Below are 27,111 nucleotides of genomic sequence, written 5' to 3'. Positions count from 1 at the left end.
GCTTGTATATTTCAAAATGCCAATGAAAAAGTTCCTTGCAGCCATTGGCTGACACCGTTTCATTAGCTGAGCAGAGCGCTGGGCCTGTTTCCTTTGGAGTCCTGTTGCCATGGTGACACAACGAGGCAAACTTCGCGACTCCGCCCACTCGCCTGCCCGCCTCCTTTTTCCTTCCCAGCCTGGCTGGAGCAAACACCACCCAGAGAAGCGAACTGAAGTCTCTACCCTAACTCTCGCGATACTGCAGAGGAGGCTCGCTGTCGCGTGCGGTGCTGTGCTCTCGCTCTGTCAGAGGCTCTGGCGGCCTCCTCGATGGTAACTGGAGCGTGTGCAGAGTGTTGGGGTGAGCTCGGTCTCGAACAAGGGGTGCGGTGGGGTCGTTGGCAGGGTGTCTCAGCAGTTGGGGGCGAGGGGCCGACAGGGTGCTGGGAAACCGAGAGTGGGGTGGCCCGCCCGTCCGTTAGCTGACACTGCAGGCAGCGCTATGGGGAGCTCTGTGGAGTAAATACTTTCCTCTTCCTTTCTCTCCTGCTTCCTCCCGCCTTTACTTTGCAGTTAAAGGGCCGGGGGTGGGTGGGATATGCCCTTCTTGGAGCCTTTAAAAAGGAAAAGCACTGATGGGGAAACAAATTGTAAAGGCAGCGCCAATGTCTTCCCATATTCTCTCCACCACATTAGGTGTTTACATGATTTTCACCCACAATTTCTTCGCTTTATCTTTTCCCGACACGTAGGCACACACACACTGTGGTTTCCCTAAATTTCTTCTTGGAAAGAAGTCTTTCTATGAAGGCTGGACGCAACTCCCTGGTTAGATGATAGTTAACTTTCTGCGGACGTTTTGTCTCTTTTGCACCTTGTTATTGTACACCTGTAATCTTTTGGTGTCGAAGGGCACAATCCTATGCATGTTTATACTGAGAGAAAAAAGTTCTACAACTCCCAGCATGCCCCAGCCAACATACATAGAAACTCTTCAAAAACATTTAAGGGTGCAATTCTATGGCTCCCCATTTCTGTGCTTTTCATTACTGGCATTTTAATGTTTTTTGGTAAGTGGAATTAATGGATAGTTTAGCTTTTAAGTGGCATTTGCCTATTCATGACAGACACACACAATAGGATTAGTTACAATACCTGCAACCTGTGTAGATCATTTCTCTGGAAAGTATGCAAGTCTTGTAGCACAAGGCTATGCTTGTTTGTTCATAGGAAGGAAAGAAACCTCTCCTGCAAGCACTGAGTCATTACTAACTCTTGGAGGGACGCCAGCTTTCGCTGACGTTTTCTTGGCAGGCCTTCTAGCGGGGTGGTTTGCTGTTGCCTTCCCCGGCCGTTATTACCTTTCCCCCAGCTAACTGGGTACTCATTTTACTGACTTTGGGAGGATGGAAGGCTGAGTCGACCCGAGCCAGCTGCCTGAAACCAGCTTCCGCTGGGATCAAACTCAGGTCGTGGGGAGAGTTTCGGCTGCAGAAACTGCTGCTTTACCGCTCTGCACTACACGAGGCTCTTTGTTTGTTCATAAGTCCCACTATATTCCGTAAAATTTACTCCTAGGTTAGCGTGCATAGGATTGCAGCCTACATCTAAGTTAAAAAAAAATGGTGTAATACAGGGACAAGGCTTATGTATGGACTGTGCTTATGAAAAAATACGATTAGGAATTTTTCACATGAAATATCTCCTTATGCTGAAAGTCTTTGCTTTTGTGTTTACAAAACATATTAGAGAAAGCTAACAAAGTACTTTAAATTTAGGATCAAACTCCACATGATGTAGATCTCCTGTATCATGAGTAGTTTGGCCCTTAGTGACATTTGGATTTACTTGTTACCTTTGCAAATTATCTCCTATATGGGTGTACCTTTAGCAATTGTTAACAGCACACAACTTAATATAGCTACTTAAATGATAGCCTTGACTTTCTATCAATTTTCATAAACACTCTTGTGAGAAATAATCTCAGTATTTGACATGTGACAAGAAGTTCATTCTACTATATCCCAACACAGGTGTGATGGCTGCTTACTGCAAGACGATACTAGTATTACTGCTTATTTTTCAAGAACATCTAATAGCAAGTGCTTATAATGAAGAGGAGGATGTACCTAAAGAATGGTTTCTCCTTCATGTGGTTCAAGGTCAGATTGGTGCTGGAAACTACAGCTACTTGAGACTAAATCATGAAGGGAAGATAGTGCTTCAAATGCAGAGTTTAAAAGGTGATGCAGACTTGTATGTGTCTGATGTGACCCTTCATCCCAGTTTTGATGATTATGAATTACAATCTGTAACTTGTGGCCAAGATGTGGTTTATGTCCCAGCACACTTCCGCCGCCCGGTGGGAATAGGGATTTATGGCCATCCCTCTCACCTAGAAAGTGAATTCGAAATGAAAGTGTACTATGATCAAACAGTTGTAGAATCTCCATTTGGTGGTGGCTCCTACAATCCAGAAGATATGGAGATGAGCCGGAAGCAGTTTCATTCAACGGAAGATGAGTCTCAGGATGAAGAATCAGTCTTCTGGACTATATTGATTGGAATACTAAAATTAATACTTGAAATTCTCTTTTAGAGTTATAGTTCGACAACTGGTCTTTGGCTGTGGACAATCTGTCAAACTGAATGAATGCTGTTTTACAAGCATTAGTACTAACTTCTATGTTCTATGCTGGGGAGGGAAAAATAAAGCCATAACTAATTTTGTATTGTAAATTTTCCCAGAGCTACACTGTAGCATGCACAGTATTTGTACAGTTTTCCCTTAACTGATCAGGGTCAAATATGAATGTTACAGTTCACTGTGACTTTGAATATAACTTATTTTCTTTATAAAGATTTTGAGAATTTTAGAAATGTAAATCTGTACAATAAACACTACAGAAATTTTCTTTCCTTTGAATCAGCTAGGACAAAGTTCCACTTTAAAAGGTGAATAACCTTTGGAGCATGAAAGCCCTTTAAGGGTGCTTTATATCATGACGTACTGAAAAGGAAATATTATTTCTGAAATAGCTGAACAGCTTCCATGGGGGAGACTGGCAACATCAATGTGTACTGTATATCTGCACAGGGGCGAAATGTGTTCCCTTCTCAAATTTTTAACAGTGCTTTCCTCATTCATTTTCTGGTCTTAGCACTTAACTTTCAGAAGAGCTCAAAGAGCAAATACATTTCAAGAACAAGAAACTGGTGTAGTGGAAACAATAGTCCAGTAGACACTTCACAATGCTCAGTTCAAATTGTAGGTGTGTTTTTTTATAAAGAGACACTCATTCAAGTAACAGTTACTTGTGGCAAACTCGAGAATTTAAAGCTCCTTATCTTCAAAAAAAATTGCCTGGGCAGAATCCACCGAAGTGCTTACACCTCTGCTGATTCTCTTTCACAAGCAGTGGATCTCACCAATTCCGTTGTGCGAGTGGGATCAACCACTTGTGCAAGAGAGATTTAGCACTTCCCAGAGGAAGCCCTGAAACCAGGGGAAACATTTGTTTCTCGATTGCAACAGGTCTGCCTGGTTCCAGAAACGAGCATTTTCACTTGTTTCTGGTTGCCCCGGAAGTGCTGCGAAACCTTCTTTATGCAAGTGGTGGGTCCCACTTGCGGACAGGAATTAGCGGGGCATAAGGGAATTGGTGGAGGTGTAAGCGCCCCATTGGATTCCACCTACTGTTCCAAAAAGTATGTAACAGCAGACTAGTCTGCTGGGGTGGACAGAGATCTTGAAGCTAGAATGAGGGTGGGCATAGTTCAAGAGAAGCAATTTGGCCTGAGTAAGATAAGAGTGTTTCTTTCCACACCTTTTCTTATTGAAGTCATAATAATTCAAACACTATATACTTCTTAAAGCAGATTTTTTTTCTGGTGAAGTGTTGTGAGTTACCACTCTACTTTCTGATAGTACTCCTCACTTAATCACCAATTAGTAATCGAATCCTTTCCTTTTAGTAGGACAGAGAACACAAGTGATTGCTATGCAATAAATAAGTCTGCTATATTTTTCTATATAGAAGTGACTGCTATTTAGCATTGAATCCATAGGACAAATTATACATTTACAAAATACAGAGCATTCTCCTCTGTGTTGGACTGTAAGTTGCTAAGTAAAAAATACTGGAACAGAATGTACCCAATAACCTTCCCCACCATACTAAAATTAAAAACTTTATTTGGTGAAAAATGTCTTGAGTGGTATTTTTCCTTATACAGAGTGGTTGGTTAAATAGCACCAAGTTTAGTACTTGTTTTTGTAAATATTGAGTTTATCCTTCCTTGCTGTTCTTCGCTCTTCTTCCTCTGCCCCTGGGTACTGGAGGTTGTCTTTCACAACAGTCACAAATCCAGCGACCTACAAAATCAGAGCTGTCAGTTAAAAGCAAACCAAACATCTACTAAAATAAAAAGGCTGCTGCATGTGCCTTTTTGGGGTGAGTAGATGGGACACAGTGTAATTAATGTTCCAATTTGCACACTTTGGAAATAAATCCCAGTGAACATTGTGGTAGTTACTTCCAATCGAACATGCCTTAAATTAGGCTGCATTTTTTTTAATTTTCATGTAACTTAAAAATAAATTACTGGAAAAATTGAGGTTTTTCGTCTTTCCCCATTGGAGGGTAGACACCACATACACAGTCAGAAGAGACCTTCCTAATTTCACAGTTCTTAAGAACCATAGAATAGCAGAGTTGGAAGGGGCCTACAAGGCCAAGAGTCATCATGCTGGATCAGACCATCTAGTCTAGCACTCTGTTCACACAGTGGCCAACCAGGTGTCGACCAAGAACCCACAAGCAGGACACAGGTGTAGCAGCACCCTCCTACCCATATTCCCCAGCAACTGGTGTATACAGACTTACTGCCTCTGATACTGGAGATAGTACCTAGCCATCAGGACTAGTAGCCATTGATAGCCTTCTCCAGGAATTTATCTAAGCCCTTTTAAAGCCATCCAATTTGGTGGCCATCACTACCTCTTGTGGTAGTGAATTCCACAGTTTATGCACTGTGTGAAGAAGTACTTCCTTTTATCAATCAGCTACATGGGATGACCCTGAGTTCTAGTATTATGAGTGAGAAGAATGTCTCCCTATCCACATTCTCCACACCATGCCTAATTTTGTACACTTCTATCATCTTCACCTTTACCCTCCTTTATTCCAAGCTACGCAATCACAGCTGTTGTAACCTTCCCTCATAGGGGAGATGTTCCAGCCCCTTGATCATTTTAGTTGCCCTTTTCTGCACTTTCTCCAACTCTACTGTATGGTTTTTTTCTTCAACTCATATGCTGATAAAATTGCTCAAATGGAATTATGAAAATGACATAATTAGCTGTGCAAGAAATGTGTAGCCGTGGCTCTAGTTGTTTACTTGAGGAATGATAGTGCGCCCCTTTAATATCCAAAGGACTCAATACTGAAATGTATCCCTTTAGGATTCAAGTAACACTGCTATTCATTCCCCTAAGTAAGAATTTAGAGTTGGGGCAGCAGCACACTGGCAGGGACTGTTTCCATGTACTGTGGGGAAAGAGCAGACTAGTGAATGAGATTAAGTGGAATCGGTTCGCTATACTGTCCTTTATCCAATGGAGAAAACTGGTAGTTTAAGATAATTATATTCCTTAATGGTAGAAATCAAATGCCTCTACCAGCAACTGTTTCATAAGCAACCATGCATGCTTCGCACTAGATTCAAATTTTACTAGATATATCCTTTCCTCAAGAGGCTCACAGTGGCTTAAGTGACAGTAACTAAAAATCTGCTCGTTGTGGGATGCAGGTGAGCATGGAAGAAGTCAGTTCAATTCAATAGCTACACTGCAAACCCATGGAAAATAATTTTCATCAGGAGTCAGCTTTTCTATGATAAAAATTGATCACATCAGACTTACTGGCATCTCAGATACTGTCTCATACCCTTTGGTTTGCAAACATTTCTCAGTGGTGCAAATCTCATTGATGGTTTACAGCGCCTATCATATGCTTTCCCTTTAGCTTTTTCTTTGCAAGTCAGTGACAGCCACTTCTCTCAAGTTTTGGTAGGAAAGAATTTTTACTTTTCTCAGTGATTTTTTGTTATACGACTTTAAAGAAATCCTAAATTGCAAACACCTTTTGTGAGAGTAATGAAATTGACAGAGTAATGAAATGTTTAAAAATTGCTACACTCAAGATTTCACAAAAATGGATTTAAGTGACACACAAGACCATTGCTCATTTTATGAAATTTTAAGATATGGGTATCTTTCCAAAAGAAGGAGGTAAACAGGATTATGCTTCATTAATCTTGGATATTAGTTCAGTCTTTGAACAAGAGTAATTTATATAATTACCTGAGGGGATAGCACCAAGCCCCACACAAAACGTATGATAGCCACGGTCACACACATCACAGAACATCATTTCTTCCTCATGGTGAGGCTGCCCACATATAATGCATGTTTTACACTCCATGCATTGCCAAGGGTAGGTCTTAATTATTGCAACAAGCTCTGCAGACATATCCAGACAGGAAGGGTGGCCTAGATCAAAACCAGTATCATTACTAGAATGGTGAAATGAACTATTTTTTAACAAGAATAATTAACTGATCTATTTTACAAAACAGCAACGTTCATTTCTGCAGGTCAGATAATGCTATAGCAACTTTAAAAAAACCATTGCTAAATGCTAATTTGATTCTGTATTTCAGTTGTTGTTTTAACTGGACCATCACTTTAAATATTTAGAGATATTTAAAGCAGATTCTGTTACTTACCACTGTTTTCACACTGGGAGCAGTGTATAAGTGCTTCAGACTTCCCTTTCTTGTTGGACTCCTTACCCTTCAGACAAATTCCACATATAGCATTTGGAATGGCCTTTGGCTGGAAGGGTAGAAGAGGGCTATAAATTCATTCCAGAAGAATTGATACAGGTTTTTGTTTTTTTAAAAAATCTTGTTATTTTAACTTCTACAAATTAACCTTCTGAGTGGTGTGGATCAAAGGGGAATGAATAAAACTGGACAAGCATTGATACTGGGAGAAGAAATGAACAGACTATTTGAACTTTAAATTTTAAAGCATGTGCAAACTGAAGTACAAGTATATTTTACTAAACCTACCCAGCCAAAGAAAGCATGTGTAAGTCAGCTCATAATTGTCTTTACAAGTCAAATCAAATCATACAATGAATATGAATTTTAAAAGGACAAATTGACTTGCTAATCAACTTACGGTCTGTCTATAGGCTGCATACGGTACATGAAAATCAGTGACATGAGTCTTTTGAAATGTAACACACAGAAGTTTAAGTAAATACCCAAACTTTCCATATGTTATTATTTTAACTATGCATATATAAACAGGATGCTAAATATAAAAATAAATAAATAAATAAAAGGCCTTTGGTCTACAGAGAAAACTGGGAAAAACATCCTGAACTGAATTAAGTGGTGTATATGGTTGTGTGTTATATTAAGGCCATAGTCTTTTAAAGACCCACTGATTGCCAGCAAGTTTATTATTAAAACCAGCAAGATTTTTTTACAAAGTAGGAGTTACATAATGATATAAAGGTGCTGTCTCCTAAAGCCCAACCAACAACCATTTGGCCTAGTATTTTTATTCCTGAAAAGCATGTCTTGAACCTAGCTCTGCCAAGGCTCAGGCAGAAATATTTCCAGCACTGTGGAGTCTTGCTGAATTGAAGTCTGATTATTTCATCTTTGAAAAATCAAATGAAGCTAGTGTAGAAAGTAAGCAAGTTGTAATTAACACTTAGTTGTGGGGATGGGGAACAAAACTTGTCCTATTCCCCAATGCTAGTAATTCCAGTGGGCTAGTTTGCATTCCACAACTGACTCATTGTGGGTTATTTAACCCACAATGAACTGTGTGTGGGATGTGCCAGGCAACATTTTGTTTATTTAACCTGGAGCAGCATTTGCCCTGTCGTGCAAACCTGGCCAGCAAGGGCATTTCAGGGTAAAACAACCTTCACATAACCGTATAACAAGCTGAGGTTTTTGGGAGAGTTGTTTAACTCTCAAATAATCTTGGAGGCTGGGTTCACACAACCCAACAACCTCCAAGCAGACTTTGCATACCCAAAATGTTGCCTGGATATGCCCAGGGTCATCATGGGTTAAATAATTCCTGATGAGCCTGGTCAATATCTCAGTATAGAGCAGGTTTTATACATATAGCCAATTTTGTCTCACAAATTGCAGCCTGCTTGCTTTGTCCCACTAATAACTGAGCCTGCATCTTCGCTTTGCATAATACTGCCATGATTTCATCTTTGTTCCTGTATAACAAAGAGATGGAACTCAGGAATGGTTTTTTATAATTACCAGTAACATCTACTGTGGGAGTCCCAACTGTATACCCTAATTATAAAGTGAACTGGAGCTTTATGTGCACATTTCAGCAAATTCACATTGGCCACTATCATTTTAAAGTACTCTCTATTTTATATTTATTTCCAATCAACATTTTAATGAAAGCTTTTTTTATAAATCACACAATTTTTTTGGATAAACTGTATATTAAGTTGTAATATGTAGCTCTCAAATCATTGTTTGAATTGCTATATCAATAAACACCACCTCAAAGACAAACAGCATATGAAATAATCAGTAAAAAAAAATCAGTTTTCTTTTGAATTTAAATTTGTTTTCATACCAAAGCTCAATATAAAAACAATTTGTACTTGATTTTTTAAACAACAAACATTGAACTGTGTATTAGCCTAATTAATTGGTTTTTTCCTCTCCGTGTCTGAATTTTTTCAAAGCCGCAAATGACATTTTGCTGGATAATACAGCATTTAAACAGGAGTCTTTTGTAAATGCCAACACAAACTTTTGCGTCTTATACTTCAACAAGATAGGTACCCATCTTATCATTTGTATAGGTCAAGGATAGTTTGCAAGTTGTGGTTTGGGTTTTTGTTTTGTTTTTTGTTCTCCCTGCATCTACATACATGGCAACATCTGGCAGCTTTAAGAGATATTTAAGAACTGCTGTTTAAGATGGACTGAAGCATGTCCAGAGAAGGACAACAAGGATGGTGAGGGGCTGAGAAACCTATGAGAAAAGGCTGAAGGAGTTGGGTATGTTCAGCCTTGAAAAGAACAATTAAGAGGCAATATGACAGCCATCTTCAAATATCTGAAGAAATATTACATAGGTGATGGAGCAAGTTTGTTTTCTATTATATCAAATGACAGAACCCAAACTGGGATCAAATTACAAGAAAGGGGATTTTGACTAAGCATTATGAAGAATGTCCTGATGTTACAAGCTGTTCAACAGTAGAACAGACCATTTGCAGCTTTTTAAACTGAGACTGGATAGCTACCTATTAGGGATGCTGTAGCAGCAGATTGCCTGCATCAAGAGGGGGCTGGACTAGATGACCTTTGAGGAACCTTCTAACTCTATACCTGTACCTTGGAAATCCTTCTCATGTTATGCTGGCACCATGGAAGCCTATAGTAGGTATGAGGTTGCTTACATGGTAGCAGAATGGCTGCACAGTACAGGATAGCGCTCACTATAATATCTAGAGGTTTCCTTCTGACAGAAGAACAAACCTCTGTTTATCAAAGCAAGCACCAAAACATTTGAACAAAACCCACACTCTGAAAGAATGAGCGGTGTGAGCAGGCAGTACTTTGCTAAGTCAATGAGGGAAGGAGGAACAGCTTTAAACAAGTAAGTGTAGAATGATCCCTCGTACTGGCCCTCAAAACGCCCAGATAGTGAAATGCTAATGGCTACCCTAGCCAAATACATGTCTCTGTCAGGAATATAGCATAGATTTGAACTGATCTGATTCCTATTAAATAATGTTGGTCTATAACACCACATTTACCAAATGGAGAAAACAACATTCTTTTGAATTCAAGTAGTATTAAGTAAAATGAAAGTGAAAAAACAAAACCATTAACTGATTTTTAAATGTTCCATCTAATGATGGCATTTTAGTTTGACTTTTCCTAATAATTTGAAGAAATATATATTTTTTTAAATGTTGTGCTAATATACATTAGCCTGATTTCAGAATTTTTTAAAACTGTTAAAATCCATTTATATTTAAAGAACTAGGGCCTCAGTTTTCTTTAATTGCCTGGCCTCCAGAGTTTTGTTTAAACACCACAAGGCATTTATAAACAGCTCTTTTTCAAAAGATGACAGAGGCATTCATGAATAATTTTTTGCTTATTTATTTTTTAAAAAAAGCATAGTCCACCTGTTTTATACATAAATATAATCAAATGATAAAAGGAGTCTAACATTCACAAATATCTCTACAAAATAATAAATACCATGGAAGTGAAAACGTACATATAAAATTTTTCTATTAGCTAATCTACTCCTACTTGTATACTTTTTTTTAATACCCTGCTCCACCCAACAAAAGGATTAAACCTCATTCCTGCAGTGTTCACCCTCTTGTACTGCTACATTCTGTGAGTAAGGTTCATTGTGTTTTAAACTATATCAATATAAAGAATACAGCAAGTGCACTTCTCTAATTCTGTTACCATAAGTATATTCTACTGCTATAGTATACAGTAGCAAACTCCCTCTCAATCACTCAAAGCAAACCTACCTTCGAGTTACTATATCTGCGCTGTGGTATGTGCAGTTAATACTTCAATACAGCCTAAATGCTAAACGCTACACCAGTGAAGGTGCATTTATTAATAATGTTCCCCCTATTCCCAATTCTATAAACCTAGGAGTGAAATAGTCACAGCATATTTATTAAAAGAACCTCCAAAAACAAGGAAGTGTTCTCTTATAAAAGTGAAATGCAAAGGAAAGCCCATTCACATTTCAAAGCAATTCAAATGACATTAAAAAGAAATAAAAATGGCCTTTTGGGAACACAGGAAAACACTGTCTGACATTTTGTTTTTCCTAGTCATTTTCAACTCAACAAGAAAGGATGAGGAAAAAGATTTGTTATCCTGCTGCTCCCAGAATTTGTTTTAAGCGCAAGGGTACAATCATGTACTCAAACTGTTTAATCCCTCTGAAGACAATGGCCCAGTTCATACAAACTATGGTTTGCTGAAGTAAGAACAAGTGATGAGCTTTAATGCCTGGCTTCTGAGGAGGTTTCCTGGTTTGTTGAGCCAGTTTCCTGGTTCACATAGTACATGAAACTAGTTTAACCAATCAAGAAGTCTCCTTTGAAGCTGGAAAGCAAGAGGAGGAGTGATAGATGGAGTGCTTGAGCTTGTTCCCTGTTCTCATATCAACAAACAATGGTTTGTTGGGCCATGAATATCATGTTTGAACCAGGCCAATGAATTTAAGCAACTAAACTGTAGCTAACCCTAAAATAGCTAACGAGAATAGCATACTGTGTTTCTGGATATTACGCTGCCAGAAAATAAAGCTTTCCCCTTTTCATACCAAACTGCAGTGACCAGAGAATTCTGCGATGGGGAGAAAGGGTGAATGGGATGATATCTGGATTGCATCCCACTCTCTTGCTGTGCGCTCAACATACCTACACGCAAATCTCCCTTACTCTGAGAAGAGAATACTGCATGTGAAGTTATTACCATCAGTCCCTAATCAGTTGGAGCAACAAATAATGGCCAGTGTATGGGGAACCAATTCCCCATTAAGAAACAAAAGTTTTAAAAGCTTAATAAAAATAAAGTTGTCTGTTTAAAAACAGAAGTATGAGAAACCCACTGTAATACTTGCTTTCCATGGCATGTTAACATATTTGCATATCCTAAAAGCTTTTAAACTTGAATTTTAAATGAAAATTATGATCTAAGATTAGTGTAGGATATATGAGTAGTCGATGCTGCATAATAAAATCATTATAAGAGCTCCTGGCTGGGGACAACAGTTAAGGCCCCATTTATAGGCTTATTGAGGCACATGATATATCAATATCTGTTACAGACAGATAATCTCCAATGAAGATGCTCATGTCTTATGAGTTCAATATAATAAAATGTACCATTTGTTTAAAATCACTTTAACCTTACATACAGTAAGCTGTTCTAAGGTGAAAGTTATGCTAAAGTAAAAGCTAAGTGCCATAAATAGAAAAAGGAGCTGGCACCACTATGTACTCAAAGTAGCTTGTGCTATCTTCTTTGGGGGGGGGGGGGAATGCACCTGGAATTCTCCTACACCGGCCCCACTGAAATGAATGGCAGCTGCACAAGGAGGCACAATAACACTCATTTCAAGAGGGATTGCGTAGAACTTCCCAGCAGATTATTCTCAGAATTACTAAAATGTGGGTGGTTTAGAACCAGTGACAAGCAATAACTTGGATTCATTTTTAAATCCGAGTACTGAAAAATAAAGAGTTCTGTCTTCAGCAGTCAAGAGCCTTACCAATCAGTTCTTGACGCTATGCCTTCACAATGGCAGACTAGCCAAACATTTGCTGTATGTTATAGACTTTTTTCACGTAATACCTAAAGTTTAAAAATGCTACAATGCCTTCTCAAGTTTCATCTTTGGATTTCATAAATTACATAAATTACTGGCATGCATTTGAATCTGCAATAAAGTAAACATTTTGCAATGCAAGTATGTAAAAATAGACATGTTCTGCAAAAGTTTAAATCTCTTATTTGCATCATTTAAAAATAATTCCTGAAAAGAGATATGGCTGACATTTAACATTTCTGTAATATAGTCTGAAAGCATGCATTTATGCAGTTAAACAGTATTCCTGGAAGCCTTTTCCAATGAAAGCTGCACAACTCTAACTGGAAAGTGACTGAATTCTTTTGAATTATTAAAAAAAAACATTCAGCATATAAATTATGCAGTCTGGTAATGGTTTACAGAACTATAAAATTAAGTTACTTATGCTACACAACTTTTCAGACTAGACATTGTTTAATCCCCCTTTTTGGCTACTCAGAAATACCTTTCTTAATTTTCTTCCTATATCCTTTCCAATACATATGCCTTATCCAATTGCAGTATAGAGCAAATCCTCCATTGGTTTTAATGGAAACCAAATAGCTAATTGTTTCCTATTTTCCTTAACCCTCAAAATGAAATTCCACTGAAACATGAAAGTACATTTAACCCTAAATTGAAATTCATCAGTAATACTGATGATTAAAATACTGGATGTAATAGCCACTGCTTAGAATACAAGCCCTGGGAAAGTTTAAGGTAGATAAATTCTGGGCTCTTCGGGTAATATTTTACCCTAACATTCACCGCAGCATGCAGTGATATCTGGAGCAGTCTTGGCATCACTTTTCCTCTCTGTCCCTTCAGTAAACCAAACCAGGAGATCCCACTTTTAGTCCAGGATTTCCCCAAACCCTGTGATACAGAACCACTTCCTAAACTGAAGAGACAGGGGTCTATATCATGGGTTCTATCCTGCAAGGTTGGAGAGATCTCACATTCAAATAAATGTGGAGATCTTTTGATTCAGGCATTCTTCACACACTGAGGGCAGTGGTATGGAGGAAGTATGTGAGTCCAAAACCTCTCCTGATTGAGAAGATTAAGGTGAAAAAGTATTGTCTGGATAGGTTCCATCAGGTTAACTGGTTCGCTTTCCCATTAAAAAATAAACACTGCAGTGTTGCTCAGATCAAAAGTCACCCTCCCAACTTCCTACATACAAGGGAATTTTGTTAAAATTACTATTATCAAAACAGTTAACATCTTTTTCACTTGGAAAAAGTTAAGAAAATGTAAATGCATTTTAGTTTCATTTTACATTGCTAGCCCAGTTATTTTAAACTAAATCCCAATTTCATATTCGATATGTAACCATCTACCTTTCTGAAGACTGTAAAAGAACAAAATAACACCCCACCCCAGAAAATGAGTGTGGAAAACCCCTTCTTGATAATGGGGTTTCATACTGGAATTGCTTAGGAACCCATTTAGGTACAGAAAAGCCACTCCATAGCCAGGATAACAAACAGTAAGGCCCCAAGTAAAATAAAGCAACAGGAAGTAAGGAAGCAAACAGGAATGCACAACAGGAGAGCAGCTAGTCAAGTATAGTAAGCAGAAGTTCCGTATTTTTGAAAAACAAAGTTAAACGTTTCAGGGAGAGAGGCTGGTCAGTAAAGAAGCTGAGTCAGGGGCTTTTTTCTTCTACCTTGTACCCAGGAACTGATTTGGATACAGATCGCTTGGAACCCTCTTTTCTTGGAGTAGAGTTTCTCTCTTTCGTTTTTTGTCTTCCCTGAACAGGCTCCTCCTGGTTTTCAGGGGGGCATTCACCTTCAGATACATTGCCAGATGAGTTGTCCTATAACAAAAATGCCATAATTTTATTTGTTTGTTTAGGGTTGGACGAAGACAACATAGCACAAAACCAATTAGTGTAAGGAGCACCATTATTTGTTCACCACTGAGGTCTCCTAAAGAAAGGAGCAATAGCCTGACACAGCAATCCAGTGCTCTGCTAATGGAGCACTGGAGATCATACTGAACAGGTCATGGGAATGATGTAGGCCGTAACAGGTGTCATTTAGCACAGCAGCAGTCACCAACTGCTCAGCATTTCAAAGCTCACCAATCTATTATTTAAGGTGCAATCCCACAAGATGTGCCCTGAGTATCATGAGCCTCCGAACTCAGGAAGCTTATTTGTATCCAATGCAGAGAAGGAAATGTCTTGCGCCTCCCCCTCTGCATTTTAGCAGAGGCTTCGGGGAGGAGGAGGGAAAGAGGCTGGGGATACCTTGTAGCCTCACCTTTTCCTCATTGCTGTGTTCCATTCTGCAAGTGCAGAGAGGAAGCAGGCACGGTTCCCCCTGTGCTGGCTATGAGGAAGAGAGGCGCAGAGTGTGGTTTCCTGGTTCCTAGCTCAAAGCCCTGTCTACAAGCTCGGAGCTGGAAAACCAAACAATCATATGCCCCCTGCCCCAAGACCTTGTCTAGGGGACATAGGATTGCTCCCCCATGGGTTAATAATTTCTTAATCTGCATTCTTCACTTCTCTAGAAGGAAGTTTCCAGAGCTCCTCTGGAATTAAAAGGAGTTCAGATAACAATATAATATAAAAAACCCTCAATTGCTTCACTTTATAGAACACTTTATGTTCAAAGCAATTTAATTTTCTGAAATTAAAAAAAAACTCTAGTTACATGAAGATACTGTGCTTCAGCAGTTATGTTCAGATGTGGAAGACTCAAGTTCAAATCTACTAATCAGCCATACAACTGGCTCACTTGCCAAGAATAAGTCACCAATTGTATGAATATAATTAGCACAGAGTTGATTTACATGGCCTTATATATTTGGCAATCTTCTGTTAAACAAAAATAAAGAAATATTTCTAGCTCACCGAGTTGCCTTTGATTTTCCGCTTTTCATCACCTCGCTCTTCTGCATCATCTGAATCGCCATCACTATCCAGAGCAGGCAGCTCTGGATCTAAGGGGGGCTCATAAAGAGCTGTATTTAGCGGCAAATATCGAAGCTCATCTGGAGAGTACCTGAAGTGAAGTAATTATTTTCAGTACTATATTTCATTTATACAGACATTTTGATAAACAATTGTATGTGATGATAAAGAATAATACAACGAGGCTGAACTTCAAAAAGTAGCTTTCCATACATCTGTGATGTATAAAATTGTAATCAAAAGGTCACCAAAAATGTGTAAAGTTGCTTTTTACTCTTCCACTCTTATTTCGAAAGGGTAACTCATACAAAGGAGACACACATGCTTGAGAAATACATACAGCTTTTACATCGCCCTCACCTCAAGTACTTTTCCAAGCTAACCATCAGTCCAGGGGCAGAGAACCTTCAGCCCACAGAGATTTCTAATCCAGGCCACGGAAGTTCCCAATTCAGTCCGCAGAGGGAGCCAAAGCTAATGGAAGCTTGGCAGGAAGTGGGGAAAGGAATGCCTTTGTTGTCGCTGATCTGTGCCTGGAGATAACAAGGGGATTCCTCTTCCCGTTTCCTCCCAAGCCCCCAGTAGCCTCCAGGGGAGGGGCCTATAGAGGGAGCCCAAGCCTCCGGACCAGGCTGGCATTTTCCCACCCCTGCTACACAGAGAGAAAATATTCAAACATGTTTGCCAAGGTAGTGCTTAACAAGTATTGGGTGTGTGTGTTTATAATTCTGTTTTCTTAGCTGTTTCTACAAATCACCTTTTCCTAAAGTAACCAGATTAATAAAAGCAAATATATTTCATTCTTTTTAATGTACCTTTTATAGTATTCCTGAAACTGGCCTGGTATGAGAGCCACTGGATAAGGACTAATTCTTGTCCTTTCTGTAGATAAGATTTTATATTTCCCTTGAGGCACCTGGATAATCTGCATTGTCAATACAAAAAATAAAGAGCTCATTTCCAACATTTTATGAACTAACTTGATTTTCTATGATTATGAAATATTTAGATAGACTGGTCAGAACCATAAACTTGCCACACACACACACCCTATACAATCAATATACCATGTAACCTGGGGCATATGAATGAATGATCCAAATCCCACAATCCTCTGGTCCACAAAGAGTGAATCGCACAACTGCTGATTAAAATATTTGCACCCACAGTGAACAATATGATTCTGTGTGCTCCCATGCCCATGAAAAATGATGTGAGCTTGGGTGTATATTTGTAGAGATGTGTACATGTGTTTCCTAGACCACATGGTATGGCATAAGCACAATGAGTAGGAGTATCTGTCGTGTGACACTCCATTCCCTATGGACTGGCAATTGCATGGTGAGGCAGAGAGGAAAGGCATGGTCCCACTGTGAGCCCCTACCAAAGGAAGTAAGGCAGGTGACTACTAGGAGGGCCTTCTCTGCTGTGGCACCCCTGCTTTGGAATGAGCTCCCTAAGGCGGTTCACCTGGCACCTACACTATATTCTTTTAGACACCAGGTGAAGACCTTTTTATTATCTCAATTTTTAACAGTTTATAATTAATTTTAACTTTGCTGTTTTAAATTTGTATTTTAAATTTGTATTTCTGCACTGCTGCTGCTTTTATACTGGTTGTGTTTTTATATTGTATTTTATATCATGTTTTTATGCTGTTGTTTTACACTTTGAATGGTTTTAATTTTTGTGAACTGCCCAGAGAGCTTCGGCTATTGAGCGGTATAAAAATGCAATAAATAAATAAGTAAATAAACCTGAAGACTGCAGTTTCACAGAATGTGGCTGTGTTTTCCTATATACTCTTATGTTTTAAGATTTTTAAAAAATCCTAATATTTTCAATCAAAGCTGCTGCATACAAAATAAAATGTACAGAATGCATGTAGAGTTAAAATGCATTAGCAATCTGAAATTTAACCGTGGAAACAAATCTAATTGTAATTTCACACTGCTTTTGTAAGCAAAGCATTAGCAATTTCACTGTGAGTGGAGTTATACAGGAATAAGAAAAACTAGCTGTGTTTAAAAGATGACAAGTTAAAATAAAATGGATAAGAAAGGATCCAATTAATTGTTAATGTCAGAAACAAATAGGGGATTTTTTTTATCATTTACAGTGGGAATGTCCTTTGGCAAAAGCATTAAAGAATGGTTAATAAAACTATGGAGAAAATATTGGGAAATGAAATCTTATTAGATCCCTTCCTTCACCTTATTAATTTTACGGATAGCTTTCTTAGCCAATAATATAACAAATTAACAGCTTCTATTGGCTACAGCAAGAATATTGAATGCAAAAAAATGGAGAATGCAAATAATATCTTCTAGGGATGAACGGTTTGATAAAATGAGGGATTTGGCTGTTATGGCAAAATTAACATATTGTATCAGTATTTCAGAAAAAGAACAAGGGGTTAAGTAGGAACGCTGGGCATGCTTTATATTTCCCAACAGAAATACAAAATACCAAATCTGCCCTCTTTATTATAAGCAAGAAGCTACCTATAGTCATATAAGCAAGAAAGTTAAGCCACCCTACATGTGTTTGTAAATCAAAATAGGCCCTTCTTTCTTCCATTCGTTCGCGATTTAAGTTGCTGTTGAACTCAGCGGCTTTCTTGGCAGCTTTCTTAATGTATTCTGGAACTTTACTTGCTTCGACCTTTTGAGTATTCTGTTGCTGCATTTGCTGAAACACATTTTGTTTTCATTAATTCACAAACTGCAGAATCTTGATATCCTAAAAGGCACTTAATATCATGCTCCATGTTTTGAAACATCTTATCAAATAATGTTTGAGGGAGTACTTACAGAATACTCTTTATAATGATCAGTTATTCGTTGACGTTCTTTCTCTTGAAGTATAACAGAGTACTCAGCATGTTTGGCAGGGTATTCTTTAATCATCAGATCAATTACTTCATCACTGCGTAGCGCTGTTAGACCTAGATTACATCAAGAAGTTATTTGTGTGATTTTGTAAAAAAAAAAGAAAATTAAGAGACAAAGCTAAGACTTTTTTTTAATACTTTTAAAAGATTTGTAGGCATCATAGCTTATAGCATCAGTACCAAAGAGAACAGCTCAGAAAACCTTAGCTTATTATGCTCAAGCGCATGCTGCCCAATCACTTCTATACATGGCTTCTTTATCGTTATGTACAAACCAGGAATTCTGGCTTCTTTCTCTGCTGTGTGGGAAGAGACTAGCCAGAGTTCCCCGTTGGAACATAACGATAAGCAGACAATGGATAGTTTGTTTAGCCACCCACTTGCAGGAGGAGCCAAGCAGGAATGATAGGGCAGTGTGCACTAGTGCTTTGGGTTCCCCTAGGGTTCACAATATGCTTAGGGTCCCCTGAAGTCACACACTGCACAAGCACAATAAGCCAAGGTTCCCCAGAAAAGCTACATATCTCCAGGGCAGACATTTCATGCCCTGGAATCCTGACTTATTGTTACATCCAAACCGGGCCAGTGTGTTTGGCAACTGCACATTGCTCCGAGAAAATATTTATTTATTTTATTTATTTTATGTATTACATTTTTATACCGCCCAATAGCCGAAGCTCTCTGGGTGGTTCACAAAAATTAAAACCATAATAAAACAACCAACAGGTTAAAAGCACAAATACAAAATACAGTATAAAAAGCACAACCAGGATAAAATAAAGTCTACACTCTATGGAACTTTAGAGGAGCCAAAATACATCCTACATAATTGAATGTAGCTTACTCCCATCGGCATCTTCTTCCTGTCCCCTAAAAAGGCTGCTTCAAAGGAACCATTGTGAAGCAGAAAAACAGTAGGGGGAAAGAAGGTATAGGAGCTTCTTACCTCAATCCCTATCTGCTGTTCCAAACTGCCTCCAAGCCACTTCCTACCTGTCCCCACCTCCATGGGGTTCTAAATACAAAGGCAGACACATATTTGGAATGCGATTGGGGGGAAGTCAGAAACCCCCTGGCTCAGGAAACTAGTTTCAGTGTTCTCTATTTCTTGGATACTAGAATGGTAAAAACCCTCCTTAAGACGCAATGAAGTATTTTTTTGAAGGACAGTTTTCATATCTTCACAAGCATTAAACAAGCAGAAATCAAATATTCTTATCTACAATTTCATTTTATTCCCCTGGAAATATTTACTTACATCATAAAGAACAAAAAATGCCTTTTGTGGGCCTTACCTAAAGTACATTGTGTTTCTGTAATGACATTTAGCTCTCTGAGGTAGAGTTTCTCTTTGTGAGATAGATCTCGTCTTTCTAAATCTCCAGGAAAAGCGAGGGAGAAAGTAGTAAAAAAAGGAAATGTAAAGGATTTTGCAAATTCTCCAAATGTATTAAAATATATTCATCTGTATTGAAGTTATATTTCCCCTCAAGACTTGTATTAAAAAGCTAATGCTGCTGGCTTGAGAAACAATACTAAAATAGCCTGAGCATTAAACATTATACTTTTTGCCTCTGCCACACCTGAAAAACAGGTTTGCAAGGAGTGAAAAACAGCACTGCTCACCCAGCCCACCTTCCCACAAAGTCAAGAACAAGGGCAAGTTCACCTACACAACAATGAACATGGTCTCAAATTAAGGGCGGTTTAAAACAATTAAATAGGCAGCCGCTGAAAATAAAGCTTAAGTGACTTGTTCATTTTCCTGTTGTGCTTCCTCTGTAACATATGGAGTATGAACTCATACATTATCCCTGTGGCAAAATGCACAAGTTCCAAATACATGTGGAGTGCCCACATCAGACTAGGCATCAGAGTAGATGTGAGATTCCACACACTAGGCTGTATCCAATTGTGTCCATCTGCCAGTGGAACAGACACTGCTGGCAGAACAGATTCTTCCCTACCCACACACATCCCCACAGCCTTCCACAACTGCTCCAGAGGTTAGGGAATCCTGTGGAGTAGAACTGAGGGAAAATAAAGGGGAGGAGAGTAAGGGAAGTCTGATGCTTGATGGAACCCATTAGCACAGAAAGCACAGAGAAAGCATGTGTCACTCATGCTTCCTCTGCTGCTCCTTGTCTGAAGCAATCTGAGCCACTGGGCTATAAGCCATCTCAGAGGATTTCCCACACATCATATTGTCTTTGAAATAGTCAGATCGTCACTGAACCTGTTCAGATGAAAACTATTCTAACACTTTAAAAAAAACACCATAGGTATTATCGTATCTACAGAACTCTTTAGTTGTGCGAAGTTCATGCTCACAGTCATGTTGAGAGGCAGGTCCTTATTACTCCCTTATTAACATATGGGGAACCTGCAGTTGAGAAAGTGTGACTAGCTCAATGCTACCAGCACACAACTGCACTATTTGTACTACAAAGAACAAATAGAAGATTATCTGGATCTATTTTTACCCAAGGGTTTCGCATATGAATAAAATCCCTGAAAACTTTTGTGTATTTAAAACTAGGGATGTGCTCCGCTTCTAATCGGACCGGAGAATTAGAAGCGGAGCAGGGGGCTTCGCCTGCCCTTAAGGCGGAGTCGAAGAGGATTGAGGGGCCGGCGGAGCGTGGCGAAGAGGATCGAGGTGAAGGAGGATCCTTCGCCTCGATCCGGAGCTCCGCCGGAAAGGTAAGTGGGGTTTACCGGGCCCTGCCGCTGTTGCTGTCGCCCATGCGGTGACAGCCCGGTAACACCCCCCGCCCTCCTCTCCCTTACCTGCCTCCATCCGCGGTCCGTCGGCATCTTCAATTGAGCCCGCGGTTCAACCAAGACGCCGACGGACCGCGGACGGAGGCAGGTAAGGCCCCCCCTCCCCCTTGGTCCCTTACCGGGCTCTGCCGCCATCACCACACGGGCTGCGATGGCGGCAGGGCCCGGTAAACCTCCCGCCCTCCTCTCCCGGCCTTACCTGGCGCCACTCCCCTCCACTGCGGAGCTCCGATTCGGAGCCGGAGCTCCGTGGCGAAGAGGAGCGGAGTATGGGCGGAGCGGCCCACGGCGCGGAGCGGGGGGTCCGTGCACACCCCTATTTAAAACATCCCAGATCAGACATTTAATAAGACAGATAAATTCCACAAAAAATACCTTTAAAATGTCAAACGGATTTTCAAAAACATCAATATAATAAAAGATGAAAAACTGTAAGTTTTACTTTCATGAACATACTCCCAAAGGAAGTTAGCCCTAGACCAAAAAATCCCATTGGAGACATACTGAAATATGAACACTAATTCACATACTATTATGGACACCTAGGCTGCATTGGAACAACATGATAGTCAACAGTGAGGTAATAATCAATTCAACAGTTGTTTATCTAGGGTGTACTCCCCATACAACATGATAATAATCAACTGTGGTGTGGATTAGGATCAGCACTGAGTTGACTATTAGTCCATGCTGAGTTGACTCACTCATCCCCCACCCTCTCTTCCCTCCTTATTCCTCCTGCTAGTATCCCATCAGCCACTGCTCAGCCACTTTGACCGCTCTTGCGTTGCAAGTCTGGGGCTGATAAGATAACCACTGCTGGCCAAGGAAATAACCAGCAGTACCCTCCACACAACACGATAACCAAAGGAGGTTCAAATAGCCAATTCTGCACAGCGTTGGGTTATTACAGCATTGATTAAAAAAAAAAACCTCCACACAACACAATAACCCACCGTGGGTTAAATAACCAACCGTCAACTATTTAAACCACTGTTGATTATTGTGTTGTTTGAACCCAGTCAAAGATCATGTACTCAATTCAAGCCTCAGCACAAGACAGTAACATTACACTTTAGCTTCTAATGATCTTTTATGCCAGCTGACTGAACAGGTCTAGTATTTTACTGAAATTGTTTTTAGCTGTTTAAATTGTTTTTGAATGTTGTATATTTAAAGTCTTATCCTGTATTTTATTTCGTCAATTGTTGTGAACTGCCCGGAGAGCTTCAGTTATTAGGCAGTATAGAAATTAAATAAATAAATAAATAAATAAATAAATAATATGGGCTGAGCTTGATGGAAAGATCTATCAGTCACAGGATCCTGTGAATGGGCCTGCTGGCTCTACTCTCTATTTTAAAAAAGGACACATTTTAATATTTCACATGAGCATTTGTAACATAAATACCTGGATATTTTCGCTTAAAGGAAGTCACACCCAAGTATTCACTGACTTGCTCTTGAAGCATATAGTATTCTCCTGTTTCATCAGGTGGCCATTTGTATTCTATCAGGTTTTCAGCTGGAAAGTAGCTAAAGCTAAGCACAGAAAGATCAAGCCTGAAACAATTAGGGTTTAATTCCACAGTCCAACACTGCATTTTCATACACAGCATCACACATAGCATGTTTTATGTATCCATATTGTTAACACCCACAGATGGAACAGCAGTGTACACATTTTTGAAATAAATAAATGTTGCCCTTTATTATGAAGAGGAAAAAAGCAATACAACAATGCAGAAGAGAGCAGTTCGATTTGACAAAATGGAAAAATGCTAACCAGCACACAACTGCTAAAATATTAAATAATATCAAAGCAACTGGGGTGGTAAACAAATATTTTATATAGATTTATCGTAAGTGAACAGACATTTTATATAACAATAATCAACTGTAACTGAACAAATTGATCATAAGTGAACGAACATTTTATATAACAATAATCAAGTGTAACTGAACAAATTGTTAACAGTACCAAACTCAAATAGTTTACAATAACAGTGATAACTGAATGGTTAAGCTACAGGCCTCTGGTTTTATTCCTACCTGTTTCATAATTGCTTCGTCGGGATCAGAATATCACAACACTTTAATGTTACTTATGGTTGAGGAAAGAGGAGGATTTGTTGAGTTTTATTCCAGCTGGTCAAGAACTCACAGCTCCTGGAGATTCACATTTTTTTGGCTGGGGATCCAAGTCAATCCTTTTTCGGAGGACTTAAAAGCCTTTTTGAACTATGAAGAATAAAACTCAACAAATCCTCCTCTTTCCCCAACCACAAGTAACATTAAGCTGTTATGATATTCTGATCCCAACAAAGCAATTGTGAAATAGGCAGAAATAAAACTGGAGGCCTGTAGCTTAACCATTCAGTTATCACTCTGTTATTGAAAACTATTTGAGTTTGGTACTGTTAACAATTTGTTCAGTTACGCTTGATTATTGTTATATAAAATGTTTGTTCACTTATGATCAATTTGTTGTTACACTTGGTTATTGTTATATAAAATGTTTATTCACTTATGATAAATCTATATAAAACATTTGTTTACCAGTCCAGTTGCTTTGATATTATTTAATATTTTAGCGGTTGTGTGCTGGTTACCATTTTTCCATTTTGAAGAAGAAAAAAGCACCACGATGAAGGTGCAAAAAGAGAGACAAGCTCTGGTGCTTATAAAAATATTTGTTCTTTAATGAATTCTTCTTAGATAAGCTCAATGAATTTCGGTTAAAAATCCTTTGGGAGCTAAAAAGCCCTCAGTTTTTTCTTTTGGGCATCCCCGTCGAGAACTGCACTTTCAAAATCACTCCTACTCTTGCTGCAAGGACATTTTAGCTCCTGAAGAAGGATTTTTAGCTGAAACATGTTGAGCAAATTATATGAATATATATACACCAGAGCTTGTCTCTCTTTTTGCACCCTTTATTATGAGACAAACTTCATATACCGTGTTTAAACTCTTAAGGTATTGAAATGCCCTATTTTCACACTAATCATGGCAACTTGCCCTATATGTTTTAACCTTAACTCCAGCCCTCTAACATGAGTGAGAATAGCTTAACAATTTGGTGGTAACACTTTCAATTCCCTATTTTGAAGGGGGGAAAGCACCAATTTACTATTTTCAAATCTCTCTAATGAACATCTTTGATTGCATGGGTACTAAATTTCAAGGCTCTGGTTCATGATGAATTACCCTAATAATGTCAATACTCTTGTGAGTAAATGAGGGAGACCTCATTTTGTATCTGTTGTAGTGGCAAAAGTGTTGGACTGAGAGTCAGGAGATCCGGGTTCTAGTCCCCACTCAGCCATGGAAACCCACTGGGTGACTCTGGGCCAGTAACAGACTCTCAGCTCAACCTACCTCACAGGGTTGTTGTTGTGAGGAAAAATGGAGAGGAAGATTATGTACACCGCCTTGGGTTCCTTGGAGAAAAAACGGCGGGATATGCATGTAATAATAATAATAATAATAATAATAATTTCATTCTCTCTATATATTAAAGCAATCAGGAATAGGTTGGAAAAGAATATCAGTCTACACAAAACATTTTAAAAACAACAATACCTAAGATCTTGACTGGAAGTTTCACAACTTCGAGAGCTGTCCCCTGAGCCCATTCGTCGTCTTTTAGATGGTTGGCTGCCATCATTTGAATTATCTTCTGTATCATCCTGAGTCAAAAGCAAAATATCAAATGTTGAATAGCAAAACTTTGGAAACCTGAATCTAAAACCTTGCTCTTCAAGCTACCTGTATTCAGACATCAGGTGCTGCTAGGGAGATTAATGTTTCTTTCCCCGTACTCAATAAAAACACCCTAAGGAGTCATTTGGGAAAGTAATATTTTCAGGGATGCCAACAAATCAAAATGCAGTCCAAGAGGAGTTAGATCTACTCCAGGAGCTCTGATAGTTTCACAAAGAATAGTGGAGTAGGATGCACTTCTTAAATTACACAGCCTACTGGGACCTGATATCCTATGTCACACACACCTCTAGGATTGTGTAGTAGTCACTTAAGACAGTAGGTCTTGAGGTGGCCCTGAATGGAATCAAACTGCTGTAGAACATTTGTGGAATGTTTAAATGCAACTGAACTCATAAATATACTGAAGCTTGAAGAATGTCCTGTTGAAATTGATGGGGCTTACTTTCCAGTAAGCACGCTTAGCACAGTAAATTACCAAATAGAGATGACAGCATCAAAAGGAAAAACTCCTATTTATGTATACATTAGTGGTTACTCCATTAAGGGCCCAGAGGCTTTGGGGGGCATTAAAATGATGAGTGTCAACAGCAATGGTTGCCAGCTAGAACAGATTTTTCTTGTTGCTGCTGCATGCCTACCTCACAGTAAAAGAAAGGGAGACAAGAGGAGACAAGGCAGATTTTTTGCCTGTACTGCCACCTGATAAGGGAGGGGGAGATCTGCTGCCAAAGGTTCCCCTGCAAGGGCTGCCAAGAGCCCCTGATGCTGGTCCTGCTCCCTCTCATGAGCCTGCTGCATGTTGGGGAATAAATAATGAGGACAAGAGGAGAAACAATGAATTAAGCAACTGCCAAGAGGGAACAGCAGTGCTTGTTTCCCAGGTTCAACCATCTCCCCTCCCTGGGTTATGATCCACTGAAGCGAAAGTCAAGCTGATGCCCAGAAACTCTGTCAATCTTGAGAAGCTCACATGAGTTCTCTAAAAAGTTGAACCTAAACACCCCTCCTCAGCAGAGGAGCACTTTGCCAGAACTTATGGTCTCTTAACTTCTTTCAGTTTTGGATTGGATCGTCAGGATTATTTTTATTTATTTCATTTCTGTCCCATTTTCCATCCAGCATGAAGCTCAAGGGGGTGTATATAGGAAGAATCTAACGAGTCTCACATACAAGCACAGATCAGACTTCGACCTGCTTAGCATCTCCAAGGCTGATTTAGCATCACATACCTTCACACCATACCATGGGAGAAGGGATTGATGCAGCACGTAACCCAACGCCAGCCCTCAGAAACCAAACTTCCCAACCTGGTGCCCTCCAGAAGTGTTGGACTACAACTCCCATAATCCCCTGCCACGATGGGAGACATGGTCCATGACATGGCTGGGAGATCAGGGGAGATGCAGTCGCTAACATCTGTAGGGCAGCTGGTTGGGAAAGAATGCCTTAAGATTACAAGCATCAACGCTGCTATCTTTCCGGCGCCAGGTTAAGACTTTCCTCTTTGCCCAGGCATATCCTAATTATCCACATGTTTAGTTTTTAATCGGTTTTTAATGCTTTATGTATGTATGTTCTGTGTTTTAGGGTTTTAAATTTTGTATACTTGTTTTTACCTCAATTTTAGAATTTCTGTAAACCGCCCAGAGAGCCCTGGCTATGGGAGCGGTATATAAGTTTAATAAATAAATAATAAATAAATCACCCACATTTACACCTCACTAGCAAAACGCTCATCAGTACGTGAAGGGAGTAAAAAGACCTTGCCTGCTACGAGAGGGCCTGCGGGGCCACTGCAAACGGCGGCAGACCCCGCCCTCCCGCGGCGGCGGGGGCGGAGGCAGTGAAGCTCCCCAACCCCACCCCCAACCCCGGGGCGGCGAAGCAGAGGCGGCCCCTGCTTTGCGGCGAGGCAGGAACGCGCCAACAGCAGCGAAGGGACCGGCCCAGCCGGCCAGCGGGGCGGTCGCCTCCCACCATTTTCATCCCCTCACAACGTCTCTGGGGCCCCAACGGAGCGACGCCGCCCCGCGACACACTGCGAGACTGGCTTGGCGGGCGCTAACGGCAGCGCTTCCCGGCTGTGGTTTTTGTTTTTTTGCCGCTGGGGAAGCCAGGCGATAGGCACCGCGGAAGGCTCGGGACGTCGACGAATACCCGTCATACCGACGCCGGGGCTTGAGAAGCGCAGCCTCGCGGGCCTCCTCACCTTTAAAGACTGGGCTCCAGGCGTGGCCGGGTCGCTGTCACATACCCGCGGGGACAGAACAGCCGCCATCACTGCAGCCGCCACCGGCCACGGATGGACGGGGCTAGAGAGACCAC

The 27,111-nt window shown here is 39.9% G+C and overlaps 2 protein-coding genes across 4 annotated transcripts; one reads left to right on the top strand and one right to left on the bottom strand.

Annotated features, from left to right (window-relative positions):
• The first annotated feature begins 257 nt into the window (after positions 1 to 257).
• Positions 258 to 4,189, top strand: C4H6orf120 (chromosome 4 C6orf120 homolog). 2 transcript variants are annotated; one of them, XM_063124425.1, is made up of 2 exons: positions 258 to 315; positions 2,016 to 4,189. In XM_063124425.1, exon 2 carries the CDS (start codon positions 2,021 to 2,023, stop codon positions 2,579 to 2,581), a length of 561 nt encoding a protein of 186 aa, XP_062980495.1. In that variant the 5' UTR covers positions 258 to 315; positions 2,016 to 2,020; the 3' UTR covers positions 2,582 to 4,189. The 2 variants fall into 2 exon arrangements, with proteins under 2 accessions (XP_062980495.1, XP_062980494.1); XM_063124424.1 differs by having other exon boundaries at positions 258 to 343.
• PHF10 (PHD finger protein 10) lies at positions 4,161 to 27,111 on the bottom strand. Of its 2 annotated transcripts, none has more exons than XM_063124422.1 (12): positions 26,996 to 27,111; positions 24,643 to 24,749; positions 22,472 to 22,602; positions 19,572 to 19,655; positions 18,197 to 18,330; positions 17,925 to 18,074; positions 16,199 to 16,308; positions 15,324 to 15,474; positions 14,130 to 14,282; positions 6,772 to 6,880; positions 6,347 to 6,535; positions 4,161 to 4,357 (listed from the first exon to the last, which is right to left on the bottom strand). In XM_063124422.1, exons 1-12 carry the CDS (start codon positions 27,062 to 27,064, stop codon positions 4,272 to 4,274), a joined length of 1,473 nt encoding a protein of 490 aa, XP_062980492.1. In that variant the 5' UTR covers positions 27,065 to 27,111; the 3' UTR covers positions 4,161 to 4,271. The 2 variants fall into 2 exon arrangements, with proteins under 2 accessions (XP_062980492.1, XP_062980493.1); XM_063124423.1 differs by having other exon boundaries at positions 19,572 to 19,649.

The sequence above is a fragment of the Elgaria multicarinata genome, chromosome 4 (assembly GCF_023053635.1).
Source record: "Elgaria multicarinata webbii isolate HBS135686 ecotype San Diego chromosome 4, rElgMul1.1.pri, whole genome shotgun sequence".
Lineage (NCBI taxonomy): Eukaryota > Metazoa > Chordata > Lepidosauria > Squamata > Anguidae > Elgaria > Elgaria multicarinata.
This window is presented reverse-complemented; position numbering and strand designations above follow the sequence as displayed.